Source organism: Stigmatopora nigra, chromosome 12 (genome assembly GCF_051989575.1).
Source record: "Stigmatopora nigra isolate UIUO_SnigA chromosome 12, RoL_Snig_1.1, whole genome shotgun sequence".
Classification (NCBI taxonomy): Eukaryota; Metazoa; Chordata; class Actinopteri; order Syngnathiformes; family Syngnathidae; genus Stigmatopora; species Stigmatopora nigra.
In genome coordinates, this window is record NC_135519.1 from 4,593,718 (window position 1) to 4,614,758 (window position 21,041).

General features: G+C 41.6%; 2 protein-coding genes across 4 annotated transcripts; one reads left to right on the forward strand and one right to left on the reverse strand.

Moving 5' to 3' along the window:
- The first annotated feature begins 61 nt into the window (after positions 1-61).
- map3k4 (mitogen-activated protein kinase kinase kinase 4) lies at positions 62-18,497 on the forward strand. Of its 3 annotated transcripts, none has more exons than XM_077729941.1 (27): positions 62-395; positions 6,150-6,340; positions 6,426-7,873; positions 9,025-9,285; positions 10,097-10,249; positions 10,331-10,488; positions 10,579-10,695; positions 11,251-11,350; positions 11,417-11,500; positions 11,573-11,839; positions 11,920-12,069; positions 12,492-12,647; positions 12,773-12,906; positions 13,525-13,603; positions 13,690-13,768; positions 13,907-14,000; positions 14,255-14,377; positions 15,289-15,389; positions 15,474-15,554; positions 15,775-15,966; positions 16,293-16,363; positions 16,506-16,622; positions 16,684-16,843; positions 16,906-17,028; positions 17,434-17,540; positions 17,616-17,795; positions 17,873-18,497. In XM_077729941.1, the coding sequence occupies exons 1-27, from the start codon at positions 364-366 to the stop codon at positions 17,891-17,893; spliced, it is 4,779 nt and encodes a 1,592-aa protein (XP_077586067.1). In that variant the 5' UTR covers positions 62-363; the 3' UTR covers positions 17,894-18,497. The 3 variants fall into 3 exon arrangements, with proteins under 3 accessions (XP_077586067.1, XP_077586069.1, XP_077586068.1); XM_077729942.1 differs by lacking the exon at positions 62-395 and adding an exon at positions 472-660; XM_077729943.1 differs by lacking the exon at positions 14,255-14,377.
- Positions 18,498-18,828: 331 nt separating this feature from the next.
- LOC144205484 (protein capicua homolog) lies at positions 18,829-20,759 on the reverse strand. The gene is made up of 6 exons (XM_077729883.1): positions 20,357-20,759; positions 19,968-20,032; positions 19,759-19,806; positions 19,543-19,696; positions 19,347-19,454; positions 18,829-19,263 (listed from the first exon to the last, which is right to left on the reverse strand). The coding sequence occupies exons 1-6, from the start codon at positions 20,738-20,740 to the stop codon at positions 19,231-19,233; spliced, it is 792 nt and encodes a 263-aa protein (XP_077586009.1). The 5' UTR covers positions 20,741-20,759; the 3' UTR covers positions 18,829-19,230.
- Between the last annotated feature and the right edge of the window lie 282 nt (positions 20,760-21,041).

The following is a 21,041-nucleotide window of genomic DNA, read 5'->3' on the forward strand; positions in this document are numbered from 1 at the left end:
TCATGAATATGTTCGCAGATCCGCCCCTGTCCTTCAACACTTGCTCGGATATTGTTTGTGAGAAACGGGGAGAGAAAGAGATACTAGTGTGAAAGGGAGAGAGTCCGAATGTGATCCATCCGACTTGCCGTAGCAAAGCAATCGCCTTGCGAGCTGCGAGGTTCTCCTCTCGTCAATGAACGTTGGAAAGATGGCGACGGCGTATGCAGCAGCGAAAGTCCACCCTGCCGGCGGACCCAAAGTGCCTCAGAAACACTCTTAACCGTCCTTTGTGCAAAAACAAAAGGGTGCAAGGTCCTCTCGCCGTCGCCCGGACATGATCGAGTCCATGCACGGCGAAGAATAGGACGCCACTTTCTCGCCATGGAGCCCCCGGATCGCTCCAAGCCCAGCAGGTATGCGAGATTTGTTGAAGAGAGCACCGCGGTACTTGCCAAATAGTGCACCGAGTGTGACGCCGCACTCTTACTGCGCACAAACTCTCTTCCTGTCAAATAGTGAGACGCGTGCACTTCCCTCGCCGCTTTTGCAACTGGAGACTTGCAAACTTTTTTGTGCAATAATCTCTCAGCGGGGGATCAAAACTTGCCTTGGCTTTTTCAAATAAAAAAAGCTACAATGCACTAATACTATGAAGATAATTGAGCGAACGACTCACATGTAAGACTGTGAGCTAGCCTGTTAGCATTGTCATTTGATTGTTCCCAAGTTTACTTGTAGATGATGACCATGTACTTTTATTTCATTTATCACGTGGATCTGTTATTAGGGATGTGTGACTACAATATTTTGCACGGGGGGAAAAAGAGACTTGTTTTTTTAGCTAGCTTTTGCTCCACTCTTTTGTGTTGTTAATCCTTTAGCAGGGTTTAGCGCTTGTGTTGTTTTTCCTCTATTGCAATATTACATAGTGCGCATGTTTACTGGATAGTTTCGCAGATCATGAATGATCTTTTCCAATTGCGTCCGCGTCTCCAAATCAGCTGATCCGCAAAAAAACGTGCTGCAACAAATGTCCCGATGCTTGCGAAGGTTATTGAGTGACTTATTCGATGCATGCGAATACACATGAGCAGATTGGAAGATGTTTTTGTTCACGAGAGTCGACATGGCGCAGTTTTGTCCCTGACTTGAGGCGACAGGGCGTCTGGAATCTCTTGTTATGTCTCCTTCCCGTTTGTTTTCATGTTGCATAAACTTAAGTCATGCTTTATGTGCAAATTGAATTGGCTTTAACGCATATTGTGCAACAGTTTCCTTATTAATGTTGCATGAAGACAATGCATAGTTTGAGGGGGACTATGTTGCATGTCCTTATGGAATATGGACAGGAAGACATTTGGCATCCTGTGTGGACTAAAACATGCAATAATGGGCATAAATGTACACATTTGACTGTGTTTCTATGTTATTGGTGCACTGTCATGCATGCAAATTCTAACTAGCTTGTTTAAATACAATCTGTTTTGTTTTTTCATGCTTTTATACCCAAAATAGCATCAAGAGAGTGACTTCATTTGCAGTTATTAACCAAGTTCTACTTGATAAACTTGACTAATACTCTACTAAAATGAAATTCTTGTAAAATGTTAATTAAAGAGGAAACAGGAATACTTTGGCACAGTGATGCTATGAACTGGTTGCACTGTATCTCATTCATATTATCGCTTTTGCTCATATTAATAGGGATGTAGGAAATCATGTGATTTACTGGAACACTTTTCCTATGTCACCCTAACTTGCATATCCTGTTTGATGGTTATCATTGTACGTTTCTTCCAAAAAAAGAGAAAATGAAAGCACACTTGTGGCATCCATCCTTCAAATGATCACAAGTATTTGTGGTTTTGCATGATGATTGGCTTCACCGAAACCTTCTGGGCTTTTTTTTGTGTGCCACATTGTTGCAGAATGTGCTCCATTGTGTTTTGCATCTAAGCAGCCTAGAGTTACAGTTTCTGTGAACGCAACATTGTGCATATGTGTGTGTATAGTTGAGTTGTGCCCCGAATTGCTGTGCAATTGAATGGAAATGTAGGCAGACATTATAGACCTTAATCTTTCCAACAGAAGGAGCTGTGTACGCTGCTCATGTTTGCACTTATTATTGTTAACGCAAAATGAATACTATCATTGCGTCGACAGTGGTCCTTTTGTGCATGATGTCTTGTTTTGTGAGTGGACATGGTCACTGGCGAACATTCCTAAGATTTCAGGATGTGGTGCAGCGAGCGCTGTAGACGCTCACGGCTCCAGCTCGTTAAAAGCTCTGGTGGCGTGAAGAGTGCAGAAGGAGGGAGCCTCCTCGTCTTATTTCCTAACTGCATCCGCTCTTTTGCCTACACCTGCTCTGAAGAGACGTGCTTTCGTTGTTAACTGACACTTCAATTGAAACAATTGCTCTTTGCCGAGCACCAAATGAAAGCAGGAAGAGCTTTTTTTTTTTCTTCCATCGGGCATCCTTTCAATTCCTCTCAGGGGCGTGCTCAATTTTTGGAAGGCGATGAAACAATTATTTTATCACATGGGGATTTTTTTTGCAAGATTGCTTCTGAGATTGGTTTTAGAATTGCTTTAAATGCCATGACAAGTTATACATGAGACAAATATTGCATTGGTGTGTTTTAATTAACTAGAACATAGGTGTCAAAGTGGTGGCCCGGGGGCCAAATCTGGTCCACCGCATAATTTTGTGTGGCCCAGGAAAGTCAATCATGAGTGGTGACTTTCTGTTTTAGGATCAAATTCAAATTAAGAGTATAGATGTCTATTAAATTTCCTGATTTTCCTCCTTTTAAATTAATAATTGTCATTTTTTATCAATTTTTCTGTGTTTTTAGTTCAAAAATCATTTTGTAAAATCTATTAATATATTTTTTAAAAAGCCTTGGCCTGCAGAAGGTTTCTGATATTCTTTCAAGTTGGACTAGACAAGTGCACACTTTGCATTTATAGTGCAAGACTAAAAAGTCAATGCACACTTTCTCACTGTAAGCAGTGTGTGTGTCTACATTTAGATCATTTAAGCATGTGACCTCTTTGCTACAGTAAGGCCTCTGTCGTTGATTTCTTTTTTTATGCTTTGTTCATTTGCATACAGGAGAGCCTGGGAGGTCCACTCCTTGCTGCGTGAAACAGAGGAGGGTGGGGTCGAGTTCTTTGTGCTGGTTTGTTTTTCCCCAACCCTGTGAGCTTACAGTACCAAAGTCTGATGGCTAGATCTGTGTGCAGCCAGTTTCAACAAAGGATGACACCAAACCTGCTGCAGTATGCATGCGTTGCAATGTCATATTATAATTTGTGCATTGCTAGATGGATTGCACAAAACGGCACATTCAAGTATACACCTCAAAGTTGGACAAAAATCTCAAAATTTAACTACTGTATGTTTATAACTGGATTAAAAGCCCTGAAAATTCTGTTTTTTTGTAGATCCAAAACAATGTTTATTTTAGCTTTTTTTAAATATATTTTTAGATTTTACATAATATTTTTTGAACTAAAAACTGAAAAAAGTGATTAAAAATGACAATTATTTATTAAAAAGGAAAAAAAATTAGGAAATTTATACATCTATACTCTCCATTTTAATTTAATACCAAAACGGAAAGTCATGATTTAATTTCCCGGGCCACACAAAATGATGCGGCGGGCCAGAGTTGGCCCCCCGGGCCGCCACTTTGACAACAGCACCCTAATATAATTGACTTTTTTTTCTGTCTTCTTGAATTACATGGCAGGGCTTCAAAGAAAAGCCCAAACGAAAAGTGTTTGCATGTGGCGGCTAACTCTTAATTTGGCCAACAGAGGTTCCATTATGCCTAATTGGGAGAAACTTTGCTCTTTCCATCCAAACTGGCTAACATCTTCTTTCCTTGCTCTCTGTATGTCACTCTACAAAAAAATCCCCCAAATCCCCCTCAGTTTGGGCTTTGTGAGCAAGCGTGCTCACTAAACAGCTGTGTGCTATTCAGTGGTGGGCCTCACGGGCCACGTGTCAGTACTATACAATAGAGTGCCCCCTTACTGATACAATAGTGTGGAAGGTTGGATGTCAAAGGTTATCCCCGGCCCCTCCCTTTAGCTGAATGAGGCAGACCTCGGTATCTTTGCTTCAGTCACTGAGCACCAAAAGCATTGGTTTTGTGCTGTTTATTATGCACGCTCTCCCTGCCCAGGGGCTTCGGCATTCCGCTGGCCTTTATTGGGGGGGCCCGGCGCACCGTCAGATGAGCCATTGAGGGTAGCCAGACACCATCTGCGGTGATCATTTGCTTGCAGGCGCAGCTTGCAGACAGTAGGCTGGCTACAGGGGCCTCTGACCTTCTCCCCAAAACTCACCCCGATGCAAAAGGGTTTCAATGAGCAAGGAACTGGTGTCACCGGCACCGTGCTGTCATTCCCGAAGTGTCTGGTCATGGCGTTGCGTCCTTAAAAAAAGTGATCTGCTCCCTTCTCGTATGCAAGCACTATTTCTGGCCTCACCCTCCTGCAAAAAAGTCCTTCCATTTCTCTTGTGCACCTTCTTCCTTCCTGCACATTCATCTTTCAATGGATTTTAGATAAACACTTTGATTGTGGCTCCCCTACATTGCTTGCTGTGCCTTGTTGTGCCAGCATACAGAAAAGAACACTATCATTTAACGTCAACATGATTTCATGTGGGCCATTTTAGAAATAATATTTACATTTTTTTTATAACTGGATTAAAATCTTTGAACATCATTTTTTGTAGATCTAAAACAATGTTTATTTATTTATTTTATTTTTTTAAATCGATTTTTAGATTTTACAAAATGATTTTTGAACTAAAAACAGAAAAAAAGTGATTAAAAAATACACTATTTCACACTTGTATTGTGACTCCCTGACATTGCTTACTGTGCCTTCTTGTGCCAGCGTACAGAACAGAACACTGTCATTTCCTGCTCCTGCAGAACAAACCCCTCCACAGTTTCTCACTCATTCAATGCACTCATAGAGACGCCACTATTCTTCTTCGCTGCAAGATTGCTCGTTATGTCATACGAGGGTTGCAGTGGTGTCGATTTGCTTGCCGTTTCAAGCGCCCGCCGGATTTGCAGCAGGTGTCTGTCGGCCATATTGTAGTTCCATAACAGCTCCCATGGGGAAAGGCATTTTCGTGCATGGCAGATGGACTATAAAAGTCTAGCCTCACTCTAAGGAATCTGGTTTCCAGATCAACGCCCAAATGCAAATGCTCACTCAAAGAAAGCCACCCAACTCTGTTGGCACGTGTTGTGTGAATACCACTCATTCTAATGATGGATGAAAGCACACATGGTAAGGGTCATGTTGGACCACCGGTTTTCATAGCTCCCCCGCCAACCTCCTCCTCTTCCACCTCCTCCCTCTTCTCTTGTTGCGCTAGACGGCAGAGTCTCACAATCCAACCTTCCTCCCTAATCCTTTCCCTAAAAGAGTCAATAAGAGATTAGGTAGCAAAGGCTGGACATTGTTGTTTTAAGGCGCACTTGCACTCCCTTCAAAATGGAAAGGTATTCAATCGTTGCTGTCTGCTGAAAAAAATGTGTCTCACAACACAGAATTGATAACTTCAATAAATATTCTGCTGGAACAATGTAAAAATAAGATATGCACTAAAAATATACCCTAAAAGTTCAAAATTAGGGATTTCCGAACACATTTCTTTTGCATTTGACTCAGCCTACTGATCCGATACATAGGAAATGTATGTAAGTAGGGGAAAAATGTACTATAAATGTTTTTGGGGTAGACGTGCAGATTGATATGGGCGACCTCAGTTATTTATTTGCAGGGTTTTGCTCATGAGAAACAGCCAATCAGATTTGTTGGCAGTCAAAGAGCGGTGCACGCATGGGATATACTTGAGATATTTGCAAGTCTGCTATTGCAAGTGATTTTCTTCATAATCTTGACTGGCTGTAAACATTCCAGCACTCTCTGACCTTGACAAGTTTCTGTGGTTCTGTCGGTTTGACACGGTGGAAGTAACTTGAAAAAGAAGCCAAAGAGCTTCTTTGTTTTTAGTGTCAGCCTTTGGGGCGGCCTTGCTTATTATAAAACTACCAGCGTGTGAATAGCTCGTTGTGGAATACTTTGACCATTTTTTTGGCCTCTAAAAATTGCATCGTAAATTTTAACAGGCAGGGCAACACTGTGGGAGATGAATCCGGGCACAACTCCCGGACGGTGGAAACCTGGGATTCTCCCAGTGAGGAAGAAGAACATCTATACGGGACATCACCCCCTTGTACCCCCCGCCAGATGAAACGAATGTCTGGCAAACATCAGAAAAGCAACCAGTCAAGGAGTGGCGGACGTTCTCCCAGCAAACGTGAGCTAAACCAGCTTTTCTTTACCCGTAATGCCTCATTATGTCTGTCTACCTTTCACTCATTGAGCGGTCGCCTGTGTTTCAGAGGACCCGAGCCCCTCGACCCAGAAGGAAATCCCCCGGCCAGTGGAGACGACGGAGGAACACAGCTACAAGCAAGGCAAGAAGCAAAGAGCCACCCTACGCTCCACTGAGCGAGATCACAAGAAAACTTTCGAGGGTTCCTTCATGCTGGATCCGTTACCCAAATCCGGCCCCTTTGGCACCCTTAACATGGACCCTAGGAAGCACTACCTAAGCCTGGGCTGCAGCAGTTGCAAACTCCCCGTATCCATGCCCCACATTTCCCGCACCCACCGCCAGACCTCCAGAACGGACTGTCCGGCGGATCGCCTTAAGTTCTTCGAGACCCTTCGGCTCCTCCTCAAGCTCACGTCTATGTCCTCCAAGCGCAAAGAGAAGGAGCAGCGAGGCCAGGAGAACATGGCCTTCATGGGGCACAACAACGAAGTCATCTGGTTGGAGCTCCAGGCTTGGCATGCCCGTCGCTCCATCAGCGATCAGGATTTCTTCCTCTACACCGCTCGCCAGGCCATCCCCGATCTCATCAACGAGGTGCTACATTTCAAGGTGAACTACGATAGCCTGAGAACGGCTCCGTGTTCGGGTTCGCCAACCGTTCACGCAGATTACCGGACCGTTAGGACAGATTTGAATCGAAGCGTAAAACATGAACGTCAATCGGCTCCAGTGGAGCGTAACCACTGTGGGGTCGATCCGTGGGGTTTTAGCTCTTGCCCAGGAACTGTCAAGAACGCGGCAGAGCCTCTGGGTTCTGGAACGGACTGCCGGGATCACCTACAACGGCAGCGTTTGTCCTTTGAGCAGGTTAAGCGAGTTATGGAGCTACTGGAGTACGTGGAGGCGCTCTATCCCTCGTTACAAGCCTTGCAAAGGGACTACGAAAAGTACGCGGCGCGAGACTTCCAAGGCAGGGTGCAGGCGCTCTGTCTGTGGCTTAACATAACCCAGGACCTCAACCAGAAACTCCGAGTCATGGCTACCGTCCTGGGTCTGCGGGATTTGTCTCGCATCGGCTGGCCCGTCTTCGAGATCCCGTCCCCCCGCTGTTCTCGCGGCAACGAGGACGATGGCATCGAGGACGAGGAGGAGAACGACTCCACCGCCACTTTTACGGCGGAAAGCGAAGACGGGGAGGACAGGGACGACGGCGAGGAGGACGAAGAGGACGAGACTGTAGGATGTATTCTTGCCAAGGGGGAGCGCTCACCTAACCGGACTCCTAATTTTGGTCAGTTGCTGTCGGAGGAAGAGTTTCTCTCCACGGTAAATTCGGGGAGTCTCGATGGAGAAGGGAGCGTGTTCTGTCCCACGGCAATATACAGACCCTTTGTGGATAAAGCACTGAAACAGATGGGATTGCGAAAACTCATTCTCAGACTGCACAAATTGATGGACCGCTCTCTGCAAAGGTCACGAGCGGCCTTGTTGTGCCACACACCTGCACTGGAGGTGAGATACTTAACTGTTCCTTCATGTTTCGCACCATATGATAATACACAGACAAGTGATGAGTTCATAATAGCAATGGGCAATTTAAGTCATTAAACAATTACCAATCACATTCTAACACGGTAAGTCGGTGCATCAAAGCTGCTATTTGAAGTGCCTCCAATGAACCCTAAATTCGGGTTTGGCCCAACAAGATTAACCCCGCCTTTAAATGCTTTGTGTTGTTTGCACCAATTTTTGAAGCTTGAAGAGACCTAATAATTGATCTTTTTCCCCTTTATCTTCCCCTAGATTCTTAGACGAGTGTCTGAATGGGCAAAGTCAAATGGAATCTGAACTTTTCTAATCTGATCTAGGCCACTTTTGTATGTGTTTTCTTACTCATAGACTTAAGCAAAATTGAACCTTTCATTGAGTTCAAATATATTAACTGTTTAGTTACGCAACATAAGATTCCTCCACATATATAGAGCCATAAATAGTATATATATTTTGATTGTGGATGAATGTGGACTTTTGTTTAGAGTAGCATGTGCACCAGAGGCACAACAATTCATTCATTCATTGATAAATTTTGAACAAAAAACTAATACATTCAACTGCATTTAGTACTTCAAAATCCTCGAAACCATTCATATTATTGCAGCAGCTAATCAGTTCATCTTGACTGACACAAACCCTTAAGCATTCCTCTAAATTATTTCTATTAGAACCGATTGCGTTGGTTGTGATTTCCCGGATTTCCTATCGGCGCCATGGTAAGGTTCAAATTTATCCACTGTGACTCTCTAATAGATTAGAAGTCTTTGTCCAGTTCCTGCCATGGTCAAAATTCAATTTTCTGTGTTGTGCAACTCAAAAGGCATGAATGAATCTTTTCATTGGCCTTTTGGGAACATTGGACTTTTCTCCACAGGGTCTATTTTTGAAATTAGTTTGAACTATAATGGCCTTCAGCGGGGGTGCATTAAGAGGCCAATATATACCGTTTGCTAGTACAGTCTCTACTTGGATGTACCCAAATTGTATCCTTAGGGTTTGTGAAGGCACAGTAAGATAAAAAAATATGATTTAAAATGTAATATTTAGATTTTTTTAAATTGGCTAGGAGTCCCAGCAGTAGTTGCTCACATAGTCGTCTCCCTTCACAGTTTGCCGACTTCCCTGACCCAATGCTGTACAGCGACTACTTGCCGGAGCTGTCCCGCCACTGTTCCAACGGCTCGTCGGCTGACCCTGAACTCGGAGCTGACCAGGTGTCATGGGAGGATCTGTTGGAGATGGACCTGCCATCTTTCCGACCAGCCTTCCTCGTGCTATGCAGAGTCCTTCTCAATGTCATCCATGAGTGCCTAAAGCTGCGATTGGAGCAAAGACCTGCTGGAGAACCTTCGCTACTAAGTATCAAACAGGTAAGCACGATCCCTGAAGACGTTGAGAATGCATCAATTGCTTTTCTTACTATGCCATGGCCTACCAAAATGAAACAGATGTTGATGTAGGCGACCTTAGCATGGTTGGTGGAATAATGCGAAAACTGTTGCTGGTTGAGATCTGAACGAAGAAGGTACAACGTGTACCTAAGACACCATCTTAAGGGGATGGTGTCGGTTAATAAGCACTCAGAACTTGAGTGGTGTGAATTTGTGTGTTTGTGTGTGTGTGAGGCAAAGGCAGATGACTGAATATGACTTTGAAGAGACTGAAGCGTGGATAGTTAAGGAGGCATTTGATGCTTCACTCAGTTTATTCATGTTGAAGTGCAATGCCTGGTCATGTTGTTCTGCCATCGCTCTTATTTGTTGGATCTATTGTGTTGCCAGTCACCTGCCATTCAATCAGCCAATTAGATTCTGGGATTTGCCAAAATCGTGTTAAATGCTTTGTTTTTGTTATTTCTTTAAATTCTATGTCACTCTGGCGTGATGTGCACACTCAGATTTTGCTGTTCAGACAAATAATGGTGAAGAGATTAAGTCCAACTCTTTGAATGTACTTGTGAAGTATAGAATTTCACATCACTTTGTTTTCCCAGAACTGGCAAAGAACGGTTACCGTGGATACTACGATCATGAAAGACGTTTTCCTTCCATAAAATCAGTGTTTGCCATTGAGTCTGTGAGCCTTGCGTCAGAAAATCCCACTGAATGTCAATTACGATTAAACCAAAAATGTTCACTCCCTTTGTTAATTTACTAACACCTACACGATAACACTTTTCAGCTGGTCCGTGAGTGTAAAGAGGTCCTTAAAGGTGGTCTCCTCATGAAGCAGTATTATCAATTCATGCTGTGCGGAGTGGTCACGGATGCTCAGGGGCTGCAGACCAATACCAACATTGATGAGTTTGAGGAGGACCTGCACAAGATGCTTGTGGTAAGACCCAAGGGAACGCAATGAGAAAAGTTTGCACGATGGCCAGAGTTGTGTGACCTTCTTGGATTTTTCTGTTTTCAGGTTTATTTTGAATACATGCACAGTTGGATTCAAATGTTGCAGCAGCTGCCTCAGGCCTCCCACAGTTTGAAAAACCTGCTGGAAGAAGAGTGGCACTTCACCAAAGATATCACTCCCTACATCCGTGGAGGGGAAGCTCAGTCCGGGAAGCTTTTTTGGTTAGTGGCCCTTTCCATGGCTTTCCCATGCACCCGCTCGAAGCGTTCTTGTCGTCTACATGGTGCTGACAAGTTATGTTTTCTTTGAAGTGACATTGCTGGAATGCTGCTCAAATCTACTGGGGAGTTTCTTGATGCCGGCCTACAAAAGAGTGGCAATGAGTTGTGGGAAAGTGCTGATGACAGCACTGCTTCTGATGAAATTAGGTAAGGATTGGCTTCCAAGGACGATCAAAGTCTTCAAAAAACAATGCATTTCAATCTCATTTAAATAAAATTGGACAAACTGTGATATATATATATATATATATATATATATATATATATATATATATATATATATATATATATATATATATATATATATATATATATATATATATATATATATATATATATATATATATATATATATATATATATATATATATATATATATATATATATATATATATATATATATATATATATATATATATATATGTGCTTATTTATTGTATATGAGGCGACCAGTTTCAATGAATTGCACAGAAATTGACTTTTTAAACATTTTTTAGCACAGTATAAATGGCAGGAGTCGAAAACCAAACACTTACAAAATTAGGGCACAGTTCAATGAGATATACACTTTAAATTTTCAAATTTTTTCGCCTTAATGTGCAATCTGAGTAATTCATGAATTTCGGACAGAACAAGCTGATTTTTAATTTTTCAAAAAGCATGTGTGAATGACTATATTTTGTGCTTTTCAAATACTTCAAGGCGATCAGTGATTGAGACAAGTCGGTCACTTAAAGAGCTGTTTCATGAGGCCAGGGAACGAGCGTCCAAGGCTCTGGGTTTTGCCAAAATGTTACGGAAGGTAAAGAGTTGTTTACAATTGAAGACCTGAGGATGGTTTTCTGACTAGTATTTGTTTTTGCTGCAGGATTTGGAAGTTGCCGCTGATTTTCGGATCACCAAGGGAGTAGCATCTCTCCTAGAAGCTCTCAAGAAGAAAAACTATGTCAAGGTGCGTTTCTGTTGGCGCTTTTAAATTCCCAAGAGCCCATTTGTCATATTTTTTTTATTTTTTGGCCCTCAGGTCCAGATTCCCGGCCTTGAAGAACTTCAAGTGTTCGTCCCATGCGGTCTTCTGGCGCACCGGCCCCTCATCCTGCAGTTGCTCAATGCCGCCGCGGGAAAGGATTGCTCCAAAGAGCCCGATGAGATGGCGGAGGATGAAGCCTTCCTGCTCATGAGCAAGCACCGCACCTCGCTCTTGGATGATTCGGAATGGGCCCACTGGGATGGAGAGTTGCTCAAACTGGTTCCCGCCATGGAAATTGTCGACACGTTGAGAGCCATGAAGGTGCGTGAGGCTCTGGGGAAGCCCTCCTTAGAGCATAGATCAGGTCGGTGTAGCCTGATTAAGACTGACTGTGACCTCAGGTGGAGAACTTGCTGTTGATCGTGATACAGTCGGCTCACCTGGTGGCTCACCGGAAGGCCGTCCAGCAGTCCTTGGAAGATGTGCTCACTCTCAGCCGCGAGCAAACATCCAGTCAGCCTCTTATCGCAAGTGCGCTGGAGGAGCTCAAGGTACTTTTATAATTGCAAACACGTGTTTGGGTCATTTGGCCCAGAGACGCCAGTTCACTTTTTGAGTTTTGAGAGGCCATGCAGAATGCATGGCCTCTCAAAACCTGACAGTTTCACTTTAGTCATAGCTTCTAGTAGTCAAAGTTCATAATCAGATGTTCCCAATGACCGACACCACTTTTTTTCTGTTTTTATTTGTTGGAAAAAACATCTCGCTTTTGCAACAATAGCAATCCAATTCATTAGAACTGGGAACACTGCCTAATGTTTTTCCTATTATTTTTAAATAGAAAAAACAAAAATTCATCAAATTAAAAAAAATAAATGTATGTGTAGGGGAAAGCATTAGGATTATCTAATACTTTATTTGCTATTGTAACACAATGGTGTTCCATTTGTACTTTTTATCAACTTTGTTGTAGGATGAAGCCCTGCGGCTCTGCATCAAGATCAGTTCAGCCATCGACCGAGTGGAATTCACATTGGAATTTGAGGTGGAGGTTGATGAGTCCGAGTCGTCTACTCTGCAGCAGTACTACAGAGAGGCTATGATCCAGGGCTACAATTTTGCCTTTGAGGTACTATAAATATGAATGAAAGGGCTGGAAAATTGCATATTAGTCATTCATTGATAGATTGTTTTCTACTAATCAGTATGCTTGTGTGATATTTTCTATTCAATATCAAGTTTTGTTTTTTGCAGTACCATAAGGAAGTGGTCCGGCTCATGTCGGGGGAGTACAGGCAGAGGATCGGAGAGCGCTACATAGCCTTTGCTCGCAAGTGGATGACGTATGTCCTGACCAAGTGTGAGAGTGGGCGGGGCACCAAGCCCAGGTAAGCAGTTTATTCCTTTTTTTAATTTTTGATTTATATGGTCGCATTTGCGTAACTCACTGCAACCGTTAGTCTACAAAAACACCCGCTGTACTATTGAATGAGCAACCCTACGACTAAGTATCGTTATCTCACTTGAACTTTAAACACTTCCAACACACCATTTGCCCTCATAAACTAATTTGGGCTGCTCTGTGCTATGTGTGGAATTTTAAATAACAACTCTAATCATTTAGTCAACACAATCTCCTATCTAGTATCATGATAAATAGCAGACACAAAAAGCAATGTAAATGTCCTCGGTGAAATTATGTTTTGGTAATGTAGAATAGCAGTTTGTTTTTTTGTAAAATATTGTCATAAATGTGCTGCTTGTTTGGAAAAACAAAATGTTCTACGATAGTACCACACGTCACTTGCTTTTTTTTTTTAACATTTGTCCGTTTAAACCAAAATTGACACTGATCTTTTCTTTAACTGTGACCTCCTTAAATCCACTATGTCAACATTTAATGAAGAATAGCTTTCGTGTCGTGTAGGATTGAGCTGTTAATCCCATTTTTGGAGGATATTTTCAGAGAAAATGTTTGAACTATGCCACTTTTTTTATTTCCTCAGGTGGGCCACTCAAGGGTTTGACTTCCTTCAAGCCATTGAACCTGCCTTCATATCAGCATTACCAGAGGAGGAATTTCTGGTAAAAAAAAAAAAAAAAAAGAAAACACAACAAATCTGATGTTGAAAAATATTGTTGCTGGACTTTCTATAGTGTTTTTCTTGCAGAATTTACAAGCCTTGATGAACGAATGCATTGGACACGTGATTGGCAAACCTCACAGCCCGGTCACTGGCCTATATGTCGGTGAGAAAATGAAAATATTGAATATGTCAAGTTATGTCAAATGACATAAATGTCCTTTTTCTAAAAATGCCTTCACACATTCATTTCCAAATAGAGGTCCTCTTCCCAATTAAACACTGCATTTGTTTATATTTCCAGGCCCCAGAAATAGCCCCCGACCTGTTAAAGTTCCTCGCTGTCACAGTGACCCTCCAAATCCAAATCTTTTCATCCCCAATGCCGAAGGGTTCAGGTTGGTGATTAGTCGGTTATTTAACAAAACATTATTTTAGTCTTTCCTTCTTTGCTTGGTTGCTTCTGGCTTAATTTGCTCCTAATGACTACTACGCTCGTGCGTCTTCATTGTAAGCGTGTCAGTGTGTTTGAGTGAATCACGTACCCGTATTCGTACTCGTATTGGCGCACATCCGATCCATGTAGAGCGAATTCTGGGAGGCCGGAGCTCCTCAGTGTATTTGTTTTTGTTGTTGTTTTTTTACCATGCAGCTCTCGAAGTCTCCCCTGTGACCTCCGGAATCAGCTTTTCCCCAACGGCCCTCGGCCTATCCCACAGGGCCCGGGGGAACACGGACACGTCAAAGCGCCTGGCAGCACCCCCAATGACGTCAGGTAGCCCCTCTCCCCTGGTCACCCCGCGGGAAAGAAAGCAAAAAGTCAAAATGTCGTCCAAATCTGAGGATATGCTGTTATAAAATATGCAAAATATCTACACTAGATTGATCAGATTACAGTAATATTTTGTGGATTCAACACATGCAGCCACCAAAATCCATAAGGAGTTAAATAATAGTAGTAGAGGGTTTTAAAAGGCCCAAAAATATTAAATAGACACCATTCAAATCTATATCGCGGTTATTCTCCTATTCCGGAAAGTCTTGGAAACTATTAATCGCAATAAACGAGGTTTTACTGTATATCCACTTTGTTAAAAATAAACTTTAGCAATTATAACAATCATTTGTTGTGTTACACACCAACTTCTGTGTTTTTATCGGTTCTCGTCTACTTGCCATTTTAAAGTCTCTATTGTATGTATTAAAATATATCTCACATAGTATTACATAATTAGGTGGCATGTATGATGACTATCAGTGATTTTCAAATCTCATCCAAGAAAAAGATGGATTTTACCCCTGCAATTTATTTTCTACTCAGTAATGCCACAGAATGTCCCCAAATCTGGACTTACATAAGTCATTTTTGTGTCAATGGAAGCAACTGTTTGTTGGTACTGTGTGTGAAAATGGTTGGAAAGAATGGGCTGTTGACATTCTGCAATTTCGCCTGCTTTTGACTCTGCTGTTAATCTCCTGATTGCTTGCTGAACGCTTTGTTAGGCTCCCCCGGAGGGTCAATGTAGACGCAGCTGCTTTCATGCGTCGCGTGGTTGTAGCTTATATTCTTTTTACTCGATTTACTGCACAATGTTAAAGTGATTTTGGGTGCACTGTCTCCAAAAACTTGTCACCTACAATGTCATTGTTTTGTGTGGTTTTTAAACCTCTACCATTTCCTCAAAGGGGATCCAATTTCCACGAGAATGACCGCCTGTCGTCGGTTGCAGCCGAGTTGAATTTCAAGTCGCTGAGCCGCCATTCAAGCCCCACAGAGGATAAAGAAGGTGCGCGCACACATTGGTTGATGTGGTTTGCGGCATTCAGCTTTCTTCCTTAAAATAAAAAATACTTTGGTTGTTTTCCAACAGAACCATCTTATCCAAAACCTGATTCTAATAGCACCACACGCAGGAGCTGGGAGCTCCACACCTTTATCAGCCAATCCAAAGGTGAATTGTTTGCAAAGACTAGACATTTTGACAAATGAACCCAACCAAATACTTTGTGTACCATTGTAAAAGATTAAATCCATATGTGGTGTACTTAAAAGTTAAAGACAACTGAACTGTATTTGGGCTGTACTGTTTATTTTAATACAACTAGTCAAGTGGAAGCTCACATTGACACACTACAACATTTTGACAGTTTGTTTTTGTTTCTTTTTGTCAGATTCGGCAGCTAGGCAAAGCCCATTGGAAGCCGTCCGGCGCTCCATCCGCAAATTTGAAGACAAACGCTACTGTGTGATGAAGCAACGCAACATCATTGGCCAAGTGTGTAACACGCCCAAGTCCTATGACAATGTGATGCACGTGGGCCTCAGGAAGGTCACCTTCAAGTGGCAGAGGGGAAACAAGATTGGTAAGGACTTTCTTCAAATGAGTTTTATTCATTTTTGGAATATTGAGGTTAAAATATGTGAGTGAATTACTCACGGGATTGCTTTGTTTACTTCTATATCTTACAATTATCTTTTAAATATAATAGTCATAATAATATTAAATGATAGGTGTGTTTTTTATCAAAGGGAGGGAAGTTATATTGACACATTAGCCATATTTGCCTGTTCACATATGTTTAATGATAGAAACAACCTTACTTGAATGACAGCAAGTACTAGTTCAAATGAAAAAATGTGGGTTAACCTATTTGACAAAAAAGTTGTTTCTCATGTGTACTTAATACAGGAGAAGGCCAGTATGGGAAAGTATACACCTGCATTAATGTGGACACTGGAGAACTCATGGCCATGAAAGAGGTTTGTAGTACTGCCGAAATCCCATTGACATAAAACATGTTTTTTTTTTTAATTAATACAATGGATCCTTAAACTTAGTTGACACCTATACCGCTAAGAATTCTACGGATTTTCCTTCTTTGTGGCTTTTGTGTGACTTCAGATCAGATTCCAGCCCAACGATCACAAAACCATCAAAGAGACAGCGGATGAACTCAAATTATTTGAAGGTATCAAGCACCCAAACTTGGTCCGTTACTTCGGAGTGGAGCTTCACAGGGTAAGGCGGTCAAATCTGGTTGTTTGTGCATCTTAAAATTCATGATTGCATTGCTCCTCAGGAGGAAATGTACATCTTCATGGAATACTGCGATGAGGGCACACTGGAAGAAGTGTCCAGGTTAGGACTGCAGGAGCATGTCATCAGACTCTACAGTAAACAGATCACCACTGCCATCAATGTCCTCCACGAACACGGGATCGTCCACAGAGACATCAAGGGTGAGGGTATTTTAGCGAGGTGGTCTCTCCTCGTGTTCTAATATCAACCACTTTCTTGTTAGGCGCCAACATTTTTCTGACGTCTTCTGGTCTCATCAAACTGGGAGACTTTGGCTGCTCCGTCAAATTACGGAACAACACTCACACCATGCCAGGCGAAGTCAACAGCACCCTCGGGACAGCCGGTAAGACCGCCATTTGAGTCATGTATACATTTCTAGGTCATTAAAATACTACTAATAATAATAACATGTTTTCTTTGTGGGGATTTTTTCTGTTCTTGAATTAGATATCTCAATCTAAATAAAAATCTGATAGTTGTTTAAGATCCAAATAATGCAAAATCTAAATTAAGGTATTATACATAACAAAAGTGGATGGAATATTTCTAATTTAGAAGTACTTACACATACATAATTAAGTCTTTTTCGAGCATTTGGTGTAATTCTAATCAAAATATTGCAATATTACATTTGCAGATAATGCATTCTTGTCTTTGTAAATGCATGTATTAGGATCAATTCTATGCATTTTTTAATTAAATGCTTTACTCTCCAGTTAAACCAGTTTTTTCCTTCTTCTCCAACCAGCATACATGGCACCTGAGGTGATCACCAGAGCAAAAGGAGAAGGTCACGGCCGAGCAGCAGACGTCTGGAGTTTAGGCTGCGTCCTCATTGAGATGGTCACGGGAAAGGTGAAGTTACAAATCCTGACCTCCTCACAGCCACTAGTGGACGTAGTTTGACATCTTCAACTATTTCATGTGCAGAGACCTTGGCACGAGTACGAGCACAACTTTCAGATCATGTATAAAGTGGGCATGGGCCACAAGCCCCCCCTCCCGGAGAAGTTGAGCACAGAGGGCAAGGACTTTCTAGGACACTGTCTGGAGAGTGAACCTAAACAACGGTGGACGGCCAGTACGCTGCTTGATCACCCTTTTGTCAAGGTTAGTGGACATGAATACTCGTTTTTTGTGGCTTATGACTGTCATTAACAATAACAAAAAAATCCTTTCATCTTCAGGTGTGTACGGATGAAGAGTAAATGCGGGTGACTTTTGGGCTTTCCGAGCACATACACACTGTTGACCACACAATTTGTGGACTACTTTTACTTTTTTGGCTGAAAGCTCATGTAGTTAAACTAAGGAACACAATCCATTCAAAGGACAGGTGTCCTTTATTTTTTGAGTGTATATGTAATGTAAGAATTCCATTTGCATCCATTTTTTTTCTTGTATAAACAATATTGTAAAGTCAAAAGTAATTATTGTTCTCACTGGCAAACAAACAGAAAATCTGAACATGTTATTTTTTTAACAAGTGTCTACTAGGGTGGTGGGTACAAAACCTTATGGCACTTTTAAACTGTTTACCCCAGTGGGCAGTCAGTTAAGCGGAAGGGGGGAGGAGGAATCTCATTTCAGTTTACCTTCAGAGCTTTTTTTTTAAGTTGCTGAATGGAAGGAACCGCAATTTTGGAGGACATGAAAACCATCCAAATATGGGGAGGATTTTGATTTTTTTTTTTGCCGAAAGTAGGACGGACTCCTGTGCTGCTTATACGACAAGGAGGAACGTGGCCTGTTGCTCCAGTTTTTTGCTGCTCCAAGTGTTTGCAATGTACAAATAATATTAATAAACCCCCTTTTTTTAGAGACTTGTCTCATTTTCAATTCAAGGGTACCTAATACTGTATCGGAGACTGCGTACGTCCTTGACAACTGCCACTGTAGGCTGTCCATGTAAATACACTTTTTTTTATAGTCTATGCCACTAACAACATGATTTACAGGGAGCCTGAGATGACTCAACCCGTACCCCAAACTTTGAAAGAGACAACAATGTACTACAATGTGGATAAGCAACCCAATAGCAGGTACGTCATCAACTCAAAACATTTCTATAGCCAGAAAAGTTAGCCAATGGGAAAAGGAATCGATCCCACACCTTCCAATGACCCAATTTATCACAATTAAATCTTTAAATATACGTTTATTTATGTGAAACAATACGGAAAATCCAGTTTCCAGCAATGATTGAAAATAATGAAGCACATTATGTGACTAGCTCCACCCAGTGTTAATCTGAGAAATGCAACAGAATGTAGACTGAATTTAAGATTCTTTACAGGCTTTACAGGGCATATTCAACAATATTATCCTATTATGCTGCGGGCTGCAGGTGGCCAATTGTTTGGACACCCCTGGTTAAAACAGTCCTGCCCACACAAATTTTTATTTGCTACGATGACAGGACACACTTTTAAGGGTAAATTTCAAGTGGTTTGGGGGTCACCTTTGCGGGCGCACGTCAAGACAGCCTTATACTGAAAAGAATAAATTACGTGATAGTAATTGCTTGTAAGATTTCCTTAACGATTCAGCTGCTCCTCTGCTTTCTCCTCTTTCGGCCCTGAACACACACAAACACAAACAGTTTAATATACAAGTAATCCTCGAATTGGTACCATCTTTTGGAGGCTGAGATGGAATTACATAGTTATCTGTGCAGGACCAGTTGGGGTGAAGTTGAGTATGGAGTCGTTTTTCAGCATCAGCAAGCTGGTAGTACTTTTCCTGCTCCTTCTCTGATAGAGATTTCCACTGTGGAGCAAAATTTAAAGGGCAATGTTAATGTATTAAGAGTGAGGTGAGGCTTTTGGCTTTTTTTCACACATAGAAACACACTTACCATGCGACCCAAGGCTTTATTGGCCATGGCACTGTCACGGATGTTTAATTGCACCATGACATTTTGCCTCTGCTCCTTCCGGAATATCATGAATGCATTAGGTGGCTTTTTAATGTAGACTTCCTCATCCTCTCGGCATTCACGTTTTCTTTTTCTGGTGGACAACAATTGTTATAAGGACTTAGAATTGGTCAAAGTGAACTGTTTTAGACGTACTTGGTTGTCAAGTGCTTTCTTGAAGGGGAGATGGAATCTGTGTTGTTCCTAAATCAAGAAAGAGACATAGATTGAGTTTAAATATGAAAGGTTTGTGCAATGCAGATTTGATACATTAAGATGATATGAGGTACACTTTGTTCGAAAATTGTAGGATTTTTTTTCCTCATACATTCTAATTATAATAACTGCACTTTTATGTTACTTACGACATATCTGGAGGCAACATTTCACTTTCTGGCAGAATCATCACAGAACTGCAATCTTCATGGAACTGCACACATATTTTTTTAAAAATGAATTGAAATTGCATCTTCATTAAGTAGCAATAAGCAAAACCACATCAATACTCCTTGATCAGTCCAGAATTTAAAAACATTAGCACTTCAACATTCTTAAAAAGAAGCCTCTTTTTGTCCTTCATCATTTGCTACCTATTTATTTATCAGCTATGGGTTATTATTGTTGGGGATTGGGTTTTTTTCCATGTTTTTTTCTCCTGTGTGACCTATAACTGTGATTGCCAATTGAGTTCTACCATTTGCCATGTCTATCTCCTACTTGCTCCCTCTTATGATTTGAGTGTGTGTGTTCTTACCGTTGGGGTGGGAGGAGTGGAAGCATTCTGCCCGTTGACGGGCCAATCGTAGGAAACGTGCGGATAGTTCATACACTGCTGAAATAGGAGTCGCTCGTTGTCATGGTGAATGCACATCTGCTCGCTGGCATCACCAGCTGCCCCAATGTTCATTGTGGTTGCTTGATCCATTGGAACTCTGTAGTTCGTGTACATCTGATTGTCTCCGCGGATACAATGGTCGTAGGACCAAAGAAATTGAGTTCCCGTGAAGGCAGATAGGTTGGTGGGGGGTGGTCGGGGGTGGTGAGTGCCGCTCAGATAGCCTCGGTCTTCCAGGGGCTCGTAAAGAGGCGTATGGAGCTCGTGCCACTTGGTGTCTTCCATGCAAGTTCCTCTCGGCATTGTTTCCAATTCACTGCAAAAAAACGTGGAAAGTCATAAATTTCAAATATGAAGATTCATGCAAAATGTGTGCATTTTTGAATAGAATTTGAGGAAAATAAATTTAGAATTAATTATTAATATTCATTAATGTTATTTTAAGTACAAGTCAATGTTAAAAAAACAATGCTAGATCAACTATGTGTTCAAAGTGTATCAGACTTTATCCCATTTTAGATCTTCCAATTTCTTCAACATAAAAATCAACTTTTTGGCAATAAAAAAGGGGAAAATAAAAAAAACAGGGAGGAGTGAATAAATA

Coding starts and splice junctions, on each gene's coding strand:
- map3k4 (XM_077729941.1), top strand. CDS start 364: ATGGAGCCCCCGGATCGCTCCAAGCCCAGCAG. Junction 11,351..11,416: donor TTGCCAAAATGTTACGGAAG/GTAAAGAGTTGT, acceptor TTTTTGCTGCAG/GATTTGGAAGTTGCCGCTGA. Junction 16,844..16,905: donor CGTCCACAGAGACATCAAGG/GTGAGGGTATTT, acceptor CTTTCTTGTTAG/GCGCCAACATTTTTCTGACG.
- LOC144205484 (XM_077729883.1), bottom strand. CDS start 20,740: ATGCCGAGAGGAACTTGCATGGAAGACACCAAGTGGCACGAGCTCCAT. Junction 19,807..19,967: donor ATGTTGCCTCCAGATATGTC/GTAAGTAACATA, acceptor TTCTTGATTTAG/GAACAACACAGATTCCATCT. Junction 19,697..19,758: donor AGAAAGCACTTGACAACCAA/GTACGTCTAAAA, acceptor GTTGTCCACCAG/AAAAAGAAAACGTGAATGCC.